Source organism: Monodelphis domestica, chromosome 4 (genome assembly GCF_027887165.1).
Source record: "Monodelphis domestica isolate mMonDom1 chromosome 4, mMonDom1.pri, whole genome shotgun sequence".
Classification (NCBI taxonomy): Eukaryota; Metazoa; Chordata; class Mammalia; order Didelphimorphia; family Didelphidae; genus Monodelphis; species Monodelphis domestica.
In genome coordinates this window covers 304,896,574-304,915,331 of record NC_077230.1, presented here as the reverse complement: position 1 = coordinate 304,915,331, position 18,758 = coordinate 304,896,574, and the positions used below count along the sequence as shown (strand labels likewise).

The window sequence follows — 18,758 nt, the reverse complement described above, 5'->3', positions numbered from 1 at the left end:
GGCTAAGAGAATTTAAGTGACTTGCCCAAGGTCACACAGGTAGTAAACAGCAAAGTCAGGATTAGAATCCGGGGACTCTGCCTCCAAATCTAGTGTTCTTTTCGTTACCCAATAAAAGAAGTTTGCCAAATTTATGATTATTTTTTAAAAAGCCAATTGCATTATTTAAGAAGGCCCCTTTATGGCTGTTCCACAAACAAAAACTTGCTCTGTATTCTCAAGTAGTCATGTGGAAAGCAAAGACTTCTCTCTGTTACCCTTTCCAAGTATCTCAAGTTAAAGGAGGAAACTTTTTATGTTTGGTTTCCTACTCTGTCTGCTCATCTTTTGACTAGTCTAATAAGAGTGTAATAATAAAAGGGTGCAAGCCTAAGGCTGTAAAAGGTGGTACCTCTCTGAACTTAGGTGTTGGATGCTACCAACTTGGAGTTGAAAAGAAAGAGAAGGGAGTGTAATACTGTGGAAAGTACATGGGATTTGTTGCCTTGGGCTTGACAAGTGACAACTTCTCTGGACCTTTACTTAATTGTAAAATGAAGGGGTCAGCCTAGAGAATCTCTAAAGTCCCTTTCATTTCTATATCCTAAAATCTTAAAAATAAACATGTTCATGGCAATGGTCCCTTCAGCAGGGGTTATTTTCAGCCATTATTACCAAACTAGGCTTGAAATAGTCAGTAATTCATGACTGGGTTCTTTTTACACTCACCATAGGCTACAAAAAGCATATGGCGCTACTGGTCTACTCTCAGGAGGGCACAAGCTTTGGTTGCCTCTTTTAGCAGTGGTGATGAATTGGGAACAGTATTATCCATATTCTCATTTATAACAATGCCACACATTTATAAGATGTCTTGCAAGACTGTGAAATAATTCTAAATTGTAGTATTAAAATTAATGAGGTAACTTACATTATGATTGGCAATCCTACTGAAAGATGTATAGCAACTTCAAGTGTTTTGAGAAATCTAATTAGTGTGTTGGATAGCAGAAAGAGCACTGGAGTGGGAGTCCGAAGACCTGACTTCTATTCCTGGCTTTGCTACTCACTAGCTGTGTGACCATGAGCAGGTCTTTTGATCTCCCTGGACCCCAGTTTCCTCATCTGCAAATGGGGAGGGGGAAGTCAGGTTAGATGATCTCTAAGGTTCCATCTTCTAGGTCTTAAATTCTACCACACTAGTGGTTTGGCAAAGTGAGAGTTTATAAAAATTTTCATTTGCTGGAGTAATAAAATGTGTTAGAAGATAATTAGCATAGTTAAGTGGTAAGCAGAAAATCAGAGGATGCATATTTATATACCTCTGTTACTTAAAAAAAGCAAACAAATGCACAATAATATACTGCCACGCTCTCTCAAATAAGAGAGAGATTCCTATATCTACCAACACTAAGGCCATCTGCTTTTATACAAATTCATGCCACATATCACCCTTTTCTCACATCCTACACTCAAATCTGACTCGATATTTTATAAAACAAGTTCTACATTTTAAATTTCACACATCAAAACCAACATTACACTATGAGCTCAGTTCACAGACCTTTTATGGGGGTGGGGAGCAGAGGGACAAAAACCAACACACCATGTCAAAGCACAGAAGACAAAAATACTAACAATCTTTTATTACCTTTTCTTCTGAGTCTCCTGGTTGACAGGTAATTACTCCATCTCGTGATCCTCCTGCAAATGTTGCCTTGCAATTTGCAAGCCACTGTTTTCAGAAAAAAGACAGGCATCAGAAATAGAAGCAAGAAGATAGGTTCAGTGATGGCTTGAGAATATTTTAATGTTAATTCTTCTCTGTCTTTATTCACTTGGCATAATAGGCTTTTGCTTTGGTGAATTTTTAGAAAAAATCTCTGGATCTTAGATTTGGATCTTCTTTTAAGCTGGGTCAAAGTTATACGCATATTTTCTCTCTGTATGGGTTCAATGGTCACCTTAACTCAGTTTTAGCACAATTTTTTAGAAAACAACATTTTCTTTTAAACTTGGTTGAGACTATATATTATAAGCATATTTTATCTCTGTATGGGTTCAATGATCATCTTAACTCTTAATTTTAGCACTGTTAGAATCTCAAATCCAGAAAATATATTTCATAAGCCCCTATTTAATAGAGGTTTTTACCTAGGACATTTAAGGTCTACATTTCTCTTTCCATTTTGAATAGCAAAATGCAGAAATTCACAAAGTATGGAGCCTCTTTAGAACACTGGTGTTCTAAATAAGTCGAAATAAGTGTTCTAAATAAGAGAGAATACAACTGTCACCTTTAGAGGCTGTTGTTACATTAGACTTTTATAAGCTTTGGTTTAGGCGAATGTGATTTGGATCTTCTAGGTAAACAGGCACACTCTGGTGTCTCTACAATATGATAATCTCCAGGATGGTAATATTTTAATTATCTGATTTCTGGTATTTGAAGCATTTAGAAGAAAGATGAACCAAAACCCTTTTTTTTTTAATTTTAAGAAAAAAGCAAAGAAGTAGTGTTTTTTGGCTGCTAAGACACAGTGAATCTCTAATAACATGAAAATTGTCAGGAGATGTAGAGATTAGAAGTGTCTAATGTGATGGGTCAGTTTTCTAACTTAAAGTTAAAAAGAAAAAGGCATATGATGGTTACAGAAGTCAGCAGGAAAGGACATCAATACAGGAGAAAATGGCAAGGGAAAGAAACGAGAGGAGAGGAATCAAAAGAAAAGAGAGGATCAGATATGCTGGAAAAGAACACTGGGTGAGGAGTCAGGAGACTGGGGCCTGACACTGTGTGCCTTAGCTCAAGTTAATTAACCTCTCCTGGCTTTCATTTCCTCACCAGTCAAATAAAATGGTCAGGTAAGATGATCTCTAAGGTCTTTTCCAACTCTGAGATTTATTTCATTTGACCATCACAATAATTCTGGGAGGTAGATGCTATAAATCCCCATTTAACAGATAAGGAAACTGAAGTAGACAGAGGTTAAAAAAATTGCCCAAGGTCACAGAACTATGAAGTGACTGAGGCTAGATTTGAACTAATGTCATATATGACTCCAGGACCAGGATTCTATTCACTGAGTGAATATTCAATATTCAATTCCATTATTAATTAATGGAATGGTTTCTTCCTTATCATGTTGACAAAATAGAGTTATTAGAGTTTATAAAGATGAGGATTATTAAAATAAATAAATTAAAAGATACTCACCTAAAACAATTTCTTTGCTTTTTAAAAGGTTCCATCACAGGTGAGGAACCTTATTATGTTTAAATATGACTTAATTTATGAAAAAGAAACCCTTCTTACCCACAACTTTTCAGAAATAGAACCATGCACTCTTTCAAAGGATCCATTGCAAGGACCCTTTTAAAGGGTGAAAAACCCTATTGGGTTTACATATGACTTAATTTTTAAAGAAATCTTAAAACTTTTCAGAAATAGAACCATGTACCATTTCAACAAACTCAGCAAGAGACAGTCCAGTTGGAAGAGCTTGAGAGTGCCTGGACTTGACTTCAAATCCCTGCAAAAACATCTTCAGCAATTAAGGGGATGACCTCTCAAAAGAGATGCTCGCTTTTTTTCCTCATTGGTTTCTTAGTAGAGTTACTACAGAGTCGAGAGCAATACCTGATATATTTCTTTCTAAGACTGTTACTAACAATTGAACCCATGACCATTCCACTCTTGATCTTAAATTCACATTCTGATCTCTGTAAAGGCAAAAAGCATTCACTATCTCTACCCCACAAGAGGCTTTAAGATTCTGACAACCCCAGAAGGAGAGCCACAAGAGCCCTTCTTCTAGGTCGTCTTCTCTAAAAGGTCTCAGTTCTTCCTGGTGGAAAGCAACAGAACTGAGCTTGGAATCCAGATACTTGGACTCCCAGTCCAAATGTTCTTTTATGGCTTATCAGCCACACTTAGCGAAGAAGAAACGTGGCTTACCGAGAGAGTGGCTTCTTTTCTGTTGTTGTAGGTGTCCAGATATTCCTGCAGTTCCAGAACACTGAACTTGAGCTTGTCAAGGAGTCCACAAGATAGGAGCTGAAGACACAGGAAGAAGTTTTACAATAATTAGATTAATTATAAACAAATTTAAAGGCATGACTGTACTTATTGAGAAGAAGCTCTAATCAGAAATACCGCAAGGGCTGGTGGGAGTATATATAGAAACTGATGGACATTGAGTACATATAAAATTATAAAACAATATATACATATAGGAGTATATATTATACATATATGTGTGTGTCGGCAGCATAATGGATAGTGTGCTGGGTATGGAGTCAGGAAAATTCATCTCTCTGAGTTCAAATCCAGTCTCACACATGTACTAGTTGTATGACTAGTACAATTAAGGGATGCAAGTCCCTTAATTCTATTTGCCTCAGTTTTGTCATCTGTAAAATGAGCCAGAGAAAGAAATGTCAGACCACTCCAGTATTTTTGCCAAGAAAACCTCAAATAGGTTCCCAAAAAGTCTGAAATGACTGAACAACAACAATTGCTAAACAATGGTATAAGCATTGCAAACTACAGGAGAGGAAGGATTGTGGAGTGGAAAGAAAATGGAAATTAAAGTAGTTGGTTTGGGAAAACTTAACATGGAAATTTGTTATTACATGTAATTGGTTAAAAAAAAAAGTAGTAGGTTTGCTAGAAGATTTATATTCATGTGACCAAATCCATCACTCTCAGTCAGCATGGTATTTTCCCAAAGGGCAGTGAGATATTTTCCTGCCTGGAGTGGTAGCGGGGAAGAGCAGTGCCTGATGTTCGAGTAACTTGACTTAGAAGCCAGAAATGATGAGAATTTGCTGGTATGCTGCATGAAGGATCCAAGATGGATAGGATTTAGGGATGGCACTAATCTTGGAAGTCATCAAGTCCACCTCTCTCATTTTAGCAATGAAGAAACCAAGCACAAGGGACTGAAGTGGGATTTGTACTCAGATCCCAAGTCCATAGTCTTATCCATCATTCTTCCTTTTATATAATACTATTTATAGTGGGTTAGTCTTGCCTGTTTTATGGGATAGGTGCCAAGGATAGAAGATCCTCAGAGGTGGAGATTATATTGTTCTTTGCATTTTCAACACAGTGTATAGCATCTATCCCCTCTATAGAGGGAACTTTATGAATTGGTTGGCAAGAACTGATTTATCATTTGATTCTTTGAGAAGCTCATGCCCAGACTTAGGTTGAGTATATATTTCTTTCTCTCTCTCTCTCTCTCTCTCCCTCTCTCTCTCTCTCTCTCTCTCTCTCTCTCTTCTCTCTTTCTCTCTCTCTCTCTATTTTTTTTTGCAGAGAGATCTCAAAAGCCTTTATCATCTTCCATCTTCCATATATAACTGTTTGCAAACATTAAAGTTAAAATAAATTCTGTAAAGGCAGCAATAATATTTTGTTGATATTGTTTTTTGGTCATTTTTCAGTCATATTTGAGTCTTTATGACCTTATTTTCTTGGCAAAAATACTGGAGTGGCTTCCCATTTTCTTCTCCAAACAACATTAGCTGGCATTTATATTGCACTTTAAGGTTTGCAAAGTCTTTTGCAAATATGATCTCATTTGACTTTCACAATAGCCATGGGAGGTATGTATTATTATTATCTCCATTTTACAGATGAGGAAACTAAGGTAGGCAGAGATTAAGTGACTGAGGTTGGATTTTAATTTCAAGTCTTCCTGACTCCAAGTCCAGTGCGCCACTTCCTATCTCCAAGCCACAAAGTCTTAGCTCTTAGGACTTAGATGAGTGCCTTGCACATAGTAAGCACTTTATGAAGGTTTGCTGATTGACTACCTGTCTACACTGAGCCTGCCATTCCCTGTTAATCTAAGAGTGACTGATGGAGGATACTCACCGTCTCGGCATCCACAAAAAGTGTCGGACATTCAGAACAAGAAGTCAGCATTTGGGAAGAACTAACAAATTTGGAGCCAATCCCCCGAAGGTTGTCTCCAAGATAACTGGCTGCATCACAAGTCAGGAAGCAGAACCTTTTCTGAATATTCTGAAAAATACATACAACATCCCCCCCAATTCATTGGCATCTTTCATACTTGAAATTGAATTGTCTTCCTTGCCTCAAACTATTTTTAAAATTTTTTTCTTCTTCAAACAATGAGAACAAGTGAGAAACAAGTTTTTTTCTCCTTGAAGGGAAGTAAATATTTGTTTTAAAAAGTCTCCTACATAAATAATCTTGTGAGGCCAAGCAGAAGCCGAGGTGATCGAAACAATTGTTTTTTATTATATGAGTGGGTTCTGTGTATTCATATATATTCAAGGAAGAATGCAGTTATTCCTACAAATTCCCCTTCTTTTTGGATGGCACACTGCTATTTCTTGTACCCACTTTGTCAGCAGTAAAATAGCATTTTTTGGGGATAAATGGATCCCCAAGATGCACAGAACCTAGGATCCCCAACCAAGATGGCTAAAAACCAAAGAGAAAAATATTTCAAGCCCAAAGGATCTGCTCTCTCAGAAAGAAAGATAAGATACAGCTTTTTGAGCTATTGGAACAACACCCTGAATATATATATTCAGTGTCCTGGGGTAGTGAAAGTATTTACATTAGGAGAATTTGGTTCATCACTTAAAAAAAAATCTTATCTAAATCAGATGAAAGAATCGTCTGAGAATTTACACAGGCATCCCAAAACCCTTTAATAGTTTAGGCCTTTATTGCTCAAAATGACATTTTTTAGGCCACCCTGTATGTATCTGTGGTGCTTGGCAAGGTCTCTTCTGAAAATAACATGAGAGGAATAATAGAATCCCAAACATTTTAGAGTCAGGTAAGGTTATCAACCCCTAGTCTAGTTCCTCCATCTTATAAAAGAGGACAACTTGGGGTCAGAGAAATGACCTGACTTGTGTAAGACCAAACAGTGAGACACAGTGAGAACTAGACCCCAGGGCTCCCGAGGCCCAGGCCAGCTCTGTTCAGCGGCCCTTTATTAGGACGCCAAACATAAGGCAAAAATAAAAATGGGTGCTTAAGATCCATTTTCTATGCTGACACAAGGATGTTTGGGCTTTGACATTTTGGAGATAAATGAACATTGGAGATCTTCATGAGGACAGGAATTAAAGATTCAGGTTTCCTCATTTAGTTCAAAACCACTATTAGTTGACAAACAACCCTTTTAGCTCTAAGTGCTTGTCTTCAGTTGAGGATGCCTGAGGCCTGCCTCCAGGAGGACTACACAGCAAATTTATAAAGGAAAAACTACTGGTTGAATTGAAAGAATACAGTATGTTTTCTAAAGTTATAGATAGCACTACTCATGTTTTCTTTCTTTTTCCTTTTTTCAATAAAAATTCCACTTTAATTAAACTCATGTCTACATATCTAAACATAAGATATGGAGGCTCAAAAGAAAATAAATGGGGAAAATGGTAAACAGACACCATCTGGCAAAGGCTACAGAGGATTAATTATAAGAAAACTGGACGTGAGGCATCTGCACAGAACACGTGCTACACAATATGCTTCCATTATTATCAGGTAGCATTTTATGGAAATGGCTATGAAATAAATTTGAGAATTTTTCTGAATAAATTTAAACCATTTTATTATAAAAGAGACCATTGTCTAAGTGAAGAAAAAAATTCTGATGACAAAGACAGAATGCTATCTATTGAAAAATTCAAGGCAATAGCATAGGTCAAAGAGTGTATTCCTTATATTTGTCCTCCACTACAGACATGTGACAAAAACAAAGCAAAACTTCCCTTCTTTGCTCAGTTTATTGTGAATCTTCTTCCTATTAAGGATAGTATTCTTTCCGCCTAGTGAGGCGACAGGCAAGGCAAGTATTATTCATACAGGAACACATTTAATGGCTAAATAAGTCTGTTAAATCAAAGTTGAAGGAGGGATGAGGAGACAAATATTTGGTTAGGCCAATTCTGACATGTGAACCAATGCCTGGGCAAATAAGCATCAGAGGGCTGGGAGAGGACATAGGTGGAAAAAAGTGGAACTCTCATGGAGGAGGCCAGTTGTATGCAGGAACCAAGGCTTGGTGGTTAACAATACAGCTAAGCGCTTATTTAGAATTTAGGAACAGATTAACATTGAGGCAAGGCCGGGGCCTTCATCAGAAGCAGCTGTTTGGATTCTCCCTAAAGGGCAAACGTTCAAGTCAGAGATTTGCTCTCTAATATCCTCTTCCAACAGGGTAGCTTAGTTTTCCAGAAAACTCTGCCTCAGAAGCGATGGATGCTGGTGCACCTTCTCCCCTGTTAGGGGCCCAGTCTTCTGGGGTGCACAGCCCTGAAATCCTTTGTGTTTTATATGTGTAGCCCCCTTGATAGCCCCACAGTAGGCCAAGTGCTTTTGCAGAGGGTCTGGAGAGAGTCAGTGTTCTCCAGGCCCTCCAGTTGCCCTCGTTCTTTCACTGGGTGGATGGTATTGTGATATGTCTGCTAATAGCCCTAACTGCCTAGTTCCAATGAGGGGCTGTGTCCTAGGTACCTGCCCCAATGGGGTGAATGGGGGCAAGATTAGGACAGAAGGTAAGTGAATGATTATGTAGAGACAATGATGAGCAGTCCGGTGCACAAGTGAGAGTTGGGGTCAATTACTAGGAAAGCTGAGTCAAGAATGGTGAAAGTGTGGAGCAAGGAGAGGCATGGGCTGAGACAGTCATTGCCAGAGTACACAAACCAGGTCAGACAGTGGACAGTGAGAAGCCCAGACCAATTCTTGGGCAGATGGTGAAATGGAAAATTTAAAGTTAGGTCGAAGGAGCAGTGTTTTCATTTGTTTTGATGGAGTCCATTTATTTGTTAAAAGGGAGGGCTTGGGATGGTGTGGAGTGAATTACTGCATAGAAAGAGAAATAGAACAACATATGGAAAGAAAAGACTAGTACAGAACACTGAAAACCCAGGAGAAAACAAAGAGGAGCTCTGAAGGTAACACAAAGGGCCATTTTATTACTATAGTGTTAACTATAATAGCCACTAAGTCATATGTAACAAGTTCATAGTTTCCTATAATATCCCCTTTTATGTTCGTTTTTACCGGGATGTTTGTGTTTGTTGATGATCATTAAGTTCATAGTATAAAAGGAAAATTTATAAAAAAGGGAAGAAAAAAGATTAGGTCAGGTTCAAAGAAGATATGAGAGACAGAGGCAGAGCAAAATAGACAGAAACAAAGAGAGACAGAGGAAGAGACAGAAAAAGAGAGGATGGAAAAGAGAGAGGAAAGAAAAGAAGAAGAAGAGAGAGAAGAAAAGAAAGAGAAAAAGAGAGTGAGAGAGAGAGAGAGAGAGAAAGAGAAAGAAAGAAAGAGAGAGAGTAAGAGAGAGAGAAGTCTTTCATTTGTACTGTTTGGAGGTGAGTATGCCTGCACTTTGCCTTTGAGTCAGTGGAGAGTAAAAAGTCAAGTTAGAAAGAAATATTCAGAGAGGAGTTGTAGAGAATGGCCTTCATTAGCTCAGTTCACATGATTGCTATGAATGGGAGTAAGTCATGTTCATAGTTGCCACTGGCATGTCTTAAAAATGGATGGGAGGTAAAGACACAAAGAAGAAATGTAGTATATAAAAGGAGGAAGTGAATTGAAGAGAGATGGGAGAAAGGAAAAGGAGAGGTAGAGACCAAAACAAAGTACTGAGGCAGTGAGGGTACAGGAATGTGGGTGGCAGATGGTGCCACTCAGCTGTGCCTGTCTGCCTCTGCCTGTTGGAGATGACAATTTTAGAAGGGGCTAGAGTGACTGAGAAAAAGATATAATAAGCATTTCTAACCAATTTTCTAAGGGGAATTTTTGTATAAAGGAAAGAAGGATTTAGGTTGGGAAATTAAAGAGAATCCTAGTGAGCAGCAAGGGCTATACTTCTGGAGTTACTCATATAAGTCTAAGCCTAGAATGCCCTCATTCAAAGACTTACCTTAAACAAGGAGGAGAACACATGAAATGTATACACGGCACAGGAGCCATCTGAGTCGCCCATAAGCTGGTTGATATGACTGCGCCAGGCTTCTTCAGCATCATCGCATGCAGCTGGCTGAAAAGCAGCCAGTATGGCAGAGAAGAAAGGCGAAGGAGGTGGAGAGATGCCCCTGTCTCCATCTCCATAGCTAGAAGAGAAGAAACTAGCTTTGCCAATATTGCCAAGTCATGTGTTTTGAAGAAACTGACACCAAATCTTCAGAAGCGCTAAACTCTGACCAGAAAAATGAAATAGACCACTTTCTATCACTTTTCTCTAAGGCTGCTTTTAGTCCTGGCTTTTCATTTTCTTATCTCTCCAGCACTCTTCTGTGGTTCTAGAACAGAACTCAATCTCTCTCTATATACTCTTTTATCTTTTGGAAATGGTTTGTTCTTCTAAGTTTCCAATTTTGTCATTATCTAGACTAAGGGATATTTTTGCTTTGATTTTTAATTAATTTTTGTGCTTTAAGGCTATTTACTTTTTAATTGTTTTAATTGATTGATTTGTCCTTTATTCCAAACTGCAAGGTATCATGAGGCATTGGGGAACAGATCTGTATTTCAAGAAGATCTGGGTTCACATCCCACCTCAAATGTTACTGGTGTGAACCTGAGTGGGCTGCCTAACTTCTGTATGACTCAGTTTTCTCATCTATAAAATAAGAGGGCTGGACTTGATGGCTTTTAAGGTCCTTGCTAGTTTAAATCTATATTCTTATGAGTCTATAATTCTTTGATGTTCTATATGTCTCCATAATTCCACCTATAGCCTTTAAAAAGAGAAAGATAACAGAAAAAGAGAAAGAATATTAGTAAATGTATAATTTAAATATCAGAAAGAATAAAATGATAGAGAGATTAGATCAAGAGAGGCAGAGAAAATGAGGCAGGGAAAGGGAGAAGGACAAAGGGGGAGTAAGGGAACGTGTGAGAGAGAGAGAGAGAGAGAGAGAGAGAGAGAGAGAGAGAGAGAGAGAGAGAGAGAGAGAGAGAGAGAGAGAGAATGGAGAGGGTTAGCTTTATGTAGGGTCACACAGCTAGAAAGTACCTGAGGCCAGATTTGAACCTAGGACCTCCTATCTCTAGTCCTGGATCTCAATACACTGAGTCACCCAGCTGACCACCATCCATATCTTTCTTAAGCTCCTGACATCATACTTCTTTTGAGTTTCATTGACTGAATCTGTTCTCCATATGAAAGGATCCCCCCCTCCCAAAGTTTTTTGATGCCTTTTCCCTATCACTGATACTTTTGAATAATCCCTTCTAACCACAAAGTACAGTTAAAAACAAATTGAAACACTGACAAAGCTAGACAATGTGTGCCTTATCTTATACTATTTATCCATTGCCTCTCTATGGATCAAGAGAGATGTTCAGATCTATCCATTTCAATAGAGGATTTTTTCCATAGTAATATTTAAAGCTTCTACTCTGTTTTTATCTTGTGCCTTTAACAGTGAGTAGATTCAGGAATTCCTTGTGTTTTTAGCACTTTCCTATGGTCTCTCCAAGGTCACTCTCTGGGTTTTAGTACAAGGAAATTGTCTTTGTCTTTTCCTAGCCTTTCTCTGCTGATGCTCTCAGGCCAAATGAAACATATCTTCAAATTTCAGCCTCCATGTTGAAAGCTAATCATTTAAAAGAACTTACATCTTGTAGTTTATAAAAAGCCTCCTATTTCCAGTCTTGCCCAATATTTATTATCTTTAAGGTTTTTAAAACCTACACAAATTTTACCACACACACCTTTCTTGCTTTTTTATGTGAAGCCTTTGTTTTGATGGAAAATGATGTTTGATGATATTTTGATGTGCAGGAAATCTGCACAGTATGAGGTGGGATGGCTGCAACCCAACTGATCTGGGAGCCTGAGAACAGAGGGTCAAATGGTCAAATAGGCCCATTGGTTAAGGAGAGGCAACAGACTGGGGGAGCCATTATCTGTCTGCACTTAGCTGAAGCTGTGTTAAGTGATTCAGTTTGCTAATATTCTCACCATTCTCAATTTAGCTTAGATTTGTTTGTTTATCTGTTGTACTCTCCAATTCCACAACCAACTTTTATAACCAAGACACTACGCAAAGCCTAAAATGAAACCGTCTCTAACCTTAAGGGGCTCACTTCGATTCTTCTAGAAGGAAGCAACATATAAGTAAATAATGAAATACTCTGCATATGCTTTGAAATTTCAGGTGGAACAATAATAACTGGAGGGATCAGAGAAGGCTTCATGGAGAAGGTGGTTTCTGAGGAGTACTTTGAAGGAAGTTAGGGATTTTATTAAGTGAAGGTGAGGAAAAAGAACTCACCAGACAAGGGCTACCATCTGTGCAAAGGCATGGAGGACAGAGAGAAAATGTCATGGAAAGTGAAAAGCTAGTAAAATGTAAACTCCTGGAGGGCAGGGATTATTTTTTTAGTTGCTTCTCACATAAAGTCCTACTTAGAAGCCTCACTGTTATGAATTGGATTGGTGACCCTGGGAACACTGGAGAAAAGCAGATATAAATGATCTGAGTTCAAACTGACCTCGATTACTAGTTGTATGACCCTAAGCACGTCACTTTAATATTTTCTTCATCAGCAAAACAGGGATCATGATAACATCTACCTCCCAGGGTTGTTGTAAGGCTCAAATGAGTTAATATTTGTAAAGTGCTAGACTTCACATTTGACTATTTAGGACTACACAGCCTAACCTTACTCACAGTAAGTACTTAATATATATTTTGCATTGTTAAAAGAGTTAAGAAGGTACTTAGTTATACTTGAGCTAAAATAAGGCTACGAAATGGCACCACTCTGTGCCTTAGGAACTTTTTTTTTTTACCTTGCAAGAGTAAACTGATCCAATGCTCGGTCCCCTTTCTCTTCAGCCTCAGTCATGTCTAGGCTGAAGCTGTCACTGCACTCAAATGTCGCTGGGAGTTCATTGATAGAACCAGAAAGTTCATCTTCATGCACTGTAGTGTCTTCTTCATCATTGACACCATCAGCCTGAAAGGAAGAATAGAGAGGAAAAACCAAATGTGTAAGGAAAAGTGTTAATGGGAAAATTTGCTAAAAGCAAAGAAAAATGTCAAAAAAGAAAGGGTGAAATCTTTAGAATGATAGGAACGAAGGCATGAATATTCCAAAAAATCTTCCTCCTAGCTCACGATTTCCTCATTTCTGAAAACCTCTAATAAATATTGTTCGCTCTTTTCCTAGTCTTTCTTCTTTTATAGAATCATGCCATGGGAAGCTGGACAGGATCTTACAGAGATACCCTTGTCTGATGCCCTTATTTTAGATATGAGGAAATGGGGCCCAGAGAAGTGTAGGCCATACTAGTCTCATTGGCAAAGCTGGGATGAGGATCCACCTCTTCTGACTCCTAAACTTAATGCAGTTCTTAGTGCACCGCGGAGCCTGGAAAGAAGTCTGACAGCTTTGAACCTAGAACTCTGATGCAAAAGTACCTTGGATCTTGTGACTCAGAGTCAGATGAGTTTTCTGTTGGCCGTTTCCAAATTGGGAATGTCCTAAGATGCACTAGCTATACATTTTGGCCCTAGGGAAGACCACTAAGGATGACAGATTTGAAGGGAAGAGCTGCCTTGGCTGAGCTGGGCATCCAAGTGAAAGGTCTATGAAACAGAGCTGAACTAGGACTGCTGAAGGGCAGGAAAAAGACTGTAAAGAAACGGAAAAGGAGGGTGTGCCTGAACCTGGGCCAGGGGGAAACCAGCCAGAGAACTGATTGTTCTGTTAAGAGAGGAAGGAAGGCAACTGGATCATGGAGCAGAAGAGGAAAGTGAAAAAAAGCACATGGATATGCTTTGGTGAGTCAGTTTCTTAAAACAAAAACAAATCCCAAAAAAGGAGAAAAAATTTTTTACTTGAATGTAATCAAGAGCCACAATGAAAGATTATCACAAGTTAATATCTGACAACCTCCTGGGTGTGTGGCATTTGAAAATAATATGAATAGGGCCAAAGGACCAGGTGAATTCATAGGAATTTTAAAGTAGGAAATAAGAAGAAAGGATTTTTCATTATTAGGCTATGTTGTCAAAACTTTAGGGAGTAGGAACTAACTTCTGGGTTTTATCAGCTCCAGTTCTTTATTCCTTGTAAATCACAGCTTTGCTGTCATGGTATGATCTGAGTTTTTTTTTGAAGGATTTGGGGGTTCTCTATTTCACAAAAAGCTCAACCAATGCAAGAACTCAACCTCCATGAAGAAGGATGAATGGCTTTGCATTGATTACAATGACTAACTTAGCAATGAGATAAACTTTTTCAGAATAAAAAAAAAAAAGTTGTATTTGGGCATGCCCTAAAAATGTCAACTTTTAGCTAGCTTTCTCCATGTGGAAGCTGGGTTTTGTAGAAATAGAAGTAGAAAAATAGAGAAAATAATGAAAATGAAACATTTTAATATGGAAAGAAATTGCAATGCCATTTTCTTTTGACAAAGAATTTCAGGGAAACAATTTCTACACTTAAGGGGAGATCCCTGGTACTTTATATTCCATCCAGTCAGAAAGACTCTCTTCTTGGAATTTTGGGGAAAAAATTATGCTAACTTGGCAAAGATCCTGGTCCTAGAGCTTATATAATGAGGTCAACCCAGAAATGTACCTCATCTAAACTACATTTACTCTAGGTCATTAGAAGCTGTCAGCCCAGTAGTAAAATGAGAAGTCCAATGAGGGAGAGTGGAGAAGGGGCCAGCCATGGAGTCAGGAAGTCGAGGGTTCAAATTCCCCCTCTGACATCTAGTTCTGTTAAGTCATTTGACCTCTCAGTACTCTGAACAACTCTTTAAGACTATAAGTTACAGACAATGAGCATATGGGGAATTCCTCATAATGATGAAACCACTGATCTAGACAAAAATAAAAGTTATGAAATATAGATTTTCTCACTTGTGATCCTTTTCAGTTTATGGCTTCCCATGACCTCATGAGATACATATTATAAAGTGAGCTTGGAGCATTTCATGATATTAAAAAATGGAACTTGCTTGAAAGGGGGGTGGGGAGTGTACTATGAAACTTGTTCATAGGAATCCTTTTTAAAGAACTGTGGACTTTTGTCATGTTTCATCATGTTCTGAGCAGGAAGAACTTGAGTAGATTTTGTTTTACATGGTATTTGCGATATTCAAGCATTTGGGAAGAATTAGAAATCTACAAATGAATTAAATCTGTAAGGAGTTGTAGCTCAGTGCCTGGCAAATAGTAATTGGTGCTTGCTGACTGACCAGTGAGCTTTTAGAGTTGAAAAAAAAATCATCCTATACTGTCTTTCTCAAGCCTCCCCACTCCTTTCTTTTTTCCCTACTTAACTATAAAATATAATCAAACCCAGGAAAATTAAGTCAGTCTATATGAATAATCCAGCAGGAACTTGTTGGTCTTTCTACTACTTTAAAATTTCTTTTAAAAAGAAGCACTACTGATACTAGCTATACAAACACAGTGAAGTCATATCACTTCTGAGCCTCTCTTCATCTGTAAAATGGTGTAATGGCAATCTTTGATTTTCTTTTATTCCTTCTGCCACTTTTGGTTAACTGGAAGACTGTCTTCTGTTAACATTAACCTCACTTGACCTAGACCTGTCCCATGGGATGGAAAAATTTATTTAAGAGCCTTAAGCATTCCTTAGATAAGAAGCCAGCAGGAAAATCTCAGCTATCCCTGACTCCTTGGGCACTTCTTGATTAGCTCATTTGTGAATCATCTAATTCTAATTCCTCTAACTGTAGTTTAATCTATAATCTGACTCAGTTTGCCTATAGCATTTGATGAGGCTAAGGACATTTATAAGATTATGACTATTTAACCAAGTTTGTTCAACTTTTATGATATTGAAGGAAATATGGGATTATGGATCTACCTTCTCTTTAACATTCATGGAATGTTAAAGAACGTTAACATGGAATGTTAAAGAAGAATGTTCAAGATTGCAATATGTAAAATAATAATTTCTGTCATTATGATGTAATTTTGCCTATAAGGAGCCTTGTCAGAATCCTAATGATTGTTCAGATTTGTTGTTTTCTCTGAGGCCTGAACCTACTCTTGAGCTTAATATTAAAATCTAGGTATTTACCTCTATAATTTCTGCACTGTGGTAAATTTTGGCAGCATTTACCTACCATGTGAACTCAGAGAAGAGATATTTCTTATATAACAATGGGGATAATAATACCTGCAGTGTCTGTCTCATGAACCTGTTATGAAGATCAACTGAGATAGTATATGTAGAAAACTGCGAATCTTAAAGAACTCTGCCAAGTTCAGTTATGGTTAATCCAAATCACACACGCGTAGAAAGGTATTGTGGAGTGGAGGGCAGAGAGCGGGCTTTGAAATCCGGAAGCCTGGGTTCAAGTCCCATTTCTGACACATAGTGCCTGTGGGACCCTGGATGAGTTATTTAATCTTTCATCTCTAAGCAATTATTCAAGATAATATGTTGCAAAGAAGGTGCTGACTAAAATTGGTAGAGTTTCCTTACCTAGGGGTTCCCTGCGTCAGTGAAATCATAAATCTAATCCCCCATCCATAGGTGTAATATGGAAGCATAGAGTAGAGTAGATAGTTTTGTGGGCAGGATTTGTTTGCTTATCCTGATAAAAGTTACAAATAAAGGGAAATTTACATAAATCAAAAGAGATTTTAAAAAACCAACCTTTCTTAATAAGGAAATTCTGTCCATAATTCACGATTCACTTCAGACTTCTGGCAAGAACTGTTTTGTGCAAAGCTAGCCTAATACTGTGATTGGCATGGAAAATTTCTGAGGATATGCCAAAGGGCAAGAATTGAATGCCATGGGCAAACTACACAATTGGTTCCCACATATGGAAAAATCTCACAAGAAAACATGCACACCCACACCCAAGTGAACACTGTTTCATACAATTCAGTTCAGAGAACAGCTGCAATGATTCCCCAGGCTCTGCAACTTCAGACATATACAGTTTGGATTTTGCCGTTAATCAGCAGCTCTTGAACTACACAGAAAGTGCAAAATGCTTCATTCAAAAGGCCCCAAATCATTATTTTTTAAACCAAGAAGATCAGCATGCAGGAATCTGGTAGGGAAACAAGTCAAGATGCATCCCATGGGCACACTCTTCACATAGCTTTAAATGGAGTTAAGAGGAAGAAAAGAATGTGTTGCCCACAATCAATCCCAGAGAAATCTTAGAAAAATCAAAACTATTTAAAAAGTGGAATTTAAAAGGAGCTACAATGATAGAACTCCCAAAAGTCCTTCACCTTAGAACCCTCAGACACCTGCAGATTATTCATATCAGTCAAAGAAACGTCAAAGCTAGAAGTTCTGGTGTTAAAAGCATGAGGGTCAGCAGTAGTCGTATCACATGATATGGTGAGCGAGTCCATGTGATTTGCCTCCTCAGAGGGGGAAAGGGTCATGATCTGTTTAAAGAAAGAGAAAAAATGGTGTGAAGAGACTCTTTTTCAAATGTGTCTATGCTCTTTACACAGGTGCTCTGTTTCATGGCTATTCATTAGTTTTCCCTCTCCTGGGCATTCATTTCCCCCCTCAAATTTATTTCTAGTTATTTAAGCTTAACCCACAGCAATAGGTATCAGTATCCTGGTGCAGGTTTATTAAAGTGTTTCTTGTCTTTTTCTTAAACGACATCATGGGGCTTCACATGTTTCCTAAAAATTCAGAAGACAGGGGTTTGGTGCTTGCTTTCTAGGTTTGTGATGTCTGTCTAAGAGTTGTTATTTTTTGATTCTTTGCCACCTACAGAAAAACAAAATAACCTACTCCAATTAGACAAAGCCCATGGTCCCAGATTCTCATCCAGAAGCTTTGGAAAGTTTAAGCTGCAACAGGAAACTTAAATCAATTAGAACAAATCTGTCAATTTGTAAAGTAGGAAAGGGACTACTTACTAGATCGGTGTGCTCCAGGATCTGGCTGGTTGGGAGGTCCTCCTCCTCTGATGACTCATCTGAATCTTCATGGTTCATTTTATTTAGGCTGGGAGTACTTCCTGAAAGTTGGCTCTCCTCCAATAGCTGCATATCACACTTGTCCAGGCTATCCAGGGAACGCCTGCGCACTCCCCAGTTGAAATTGTCCATGCTTTCACCCTGAAATCATCATCCATGTAAGCTTGATTTTGATGCCACTCTTATTACACAATTACACTTTCACACATTTCATTAGTTTGCTTACTTTAGGAAAAAAATCTAAACAATGAATGTGTCCACCGAAATGACACTGTGGGCTAGTTATTTTTGTAGGATGTGAAAAAAGCAAACAGTATTCATAGAAACGTATATTTCAGTTGAAAGGAGAAACCTCTACCATTACTAATTAATTCTACAAATAGAAGACAGAAAAAAATGCAAGCTATTTTTATTTATATTATTATTTCTCTTTAGCATGCCAAGTAACTTTACATTTTTAAACACTGATTTTGCTCAATGATGAGAACATTTGTTTTAAAAAATCCATAAGAAAAAAGGTTCTAAATAATTAATAGAAGTAAAGCCCTTGAAAAGACCTTTATGACTAAGGCTGTTTATAGGAAAAAAATAAAAAGGCTGTATGTTCCATAGACATGCCCTACACTCCCCAAATCCTTTGTGTATTTAACCTAGAACAGAAGGTAAACATCCCCACTGGTTTCTGCCACAGCAGTTTTTGCAGCCAATAAAGATAAAATGCAGTGTTAAGGGCTATCAGGAAGAAGCTGGGCATTAACGTATTGAACATGCAAAATGCAAAGGCTAAAAGCATCTTTTGCTCA

General features: G+C 38.0%; 1 protein-coding gene across 10 annotated transcripts in view; it reads right to left on the bottom strand.

Moving 5' to 3' along the window:
- FRY (FRY microtubule binding protein) overlaps positions 1–18,758 on the bottom strand; it is a 502,970-nt gene that overhangs the window by 19,490 nt on the left and 464,722 nt on the right. For 5 of the 10 annotated variants that reach the window (XM_056825138.1, XM_056825139.1, XM_056825140.1 and 2 more), the window contains 7 exons: positions 17,896–18,096; positions 17,245–17,406; positions 12,795–12,961; positions 9,915–10,104; positions 5,864–6,013; positions 3,938–4,036; positions 1,631–1,714 (listed from right to left, as the gene is read on the bottom strand). In XM_056825138.1, coding sequence (XP_056681116.1) covers positions 1,631–1,714; positions 3,938–4,036; positions 5,864–6,013; positions 9,915–10,104; positions 12,795–12,961; positions 17,245–17,406; positions 17,896–18,096 — 1,053 coding nt within the window. The remainder of the gene's footprint in view (positions 1–1,630; positions 1,715–3,937; positions 4,037–5,863; positions 6,014–9,914; positions 10,105–12,794; positions 12,962–17,244; positions 17,407–17,895; positions 18,097–18,758) is intronic. The other 5 variants (XM_056825142.1, XM_056825143.1, XM_056825144.1 and 2 more) reach the window with 1 other exon arrangement.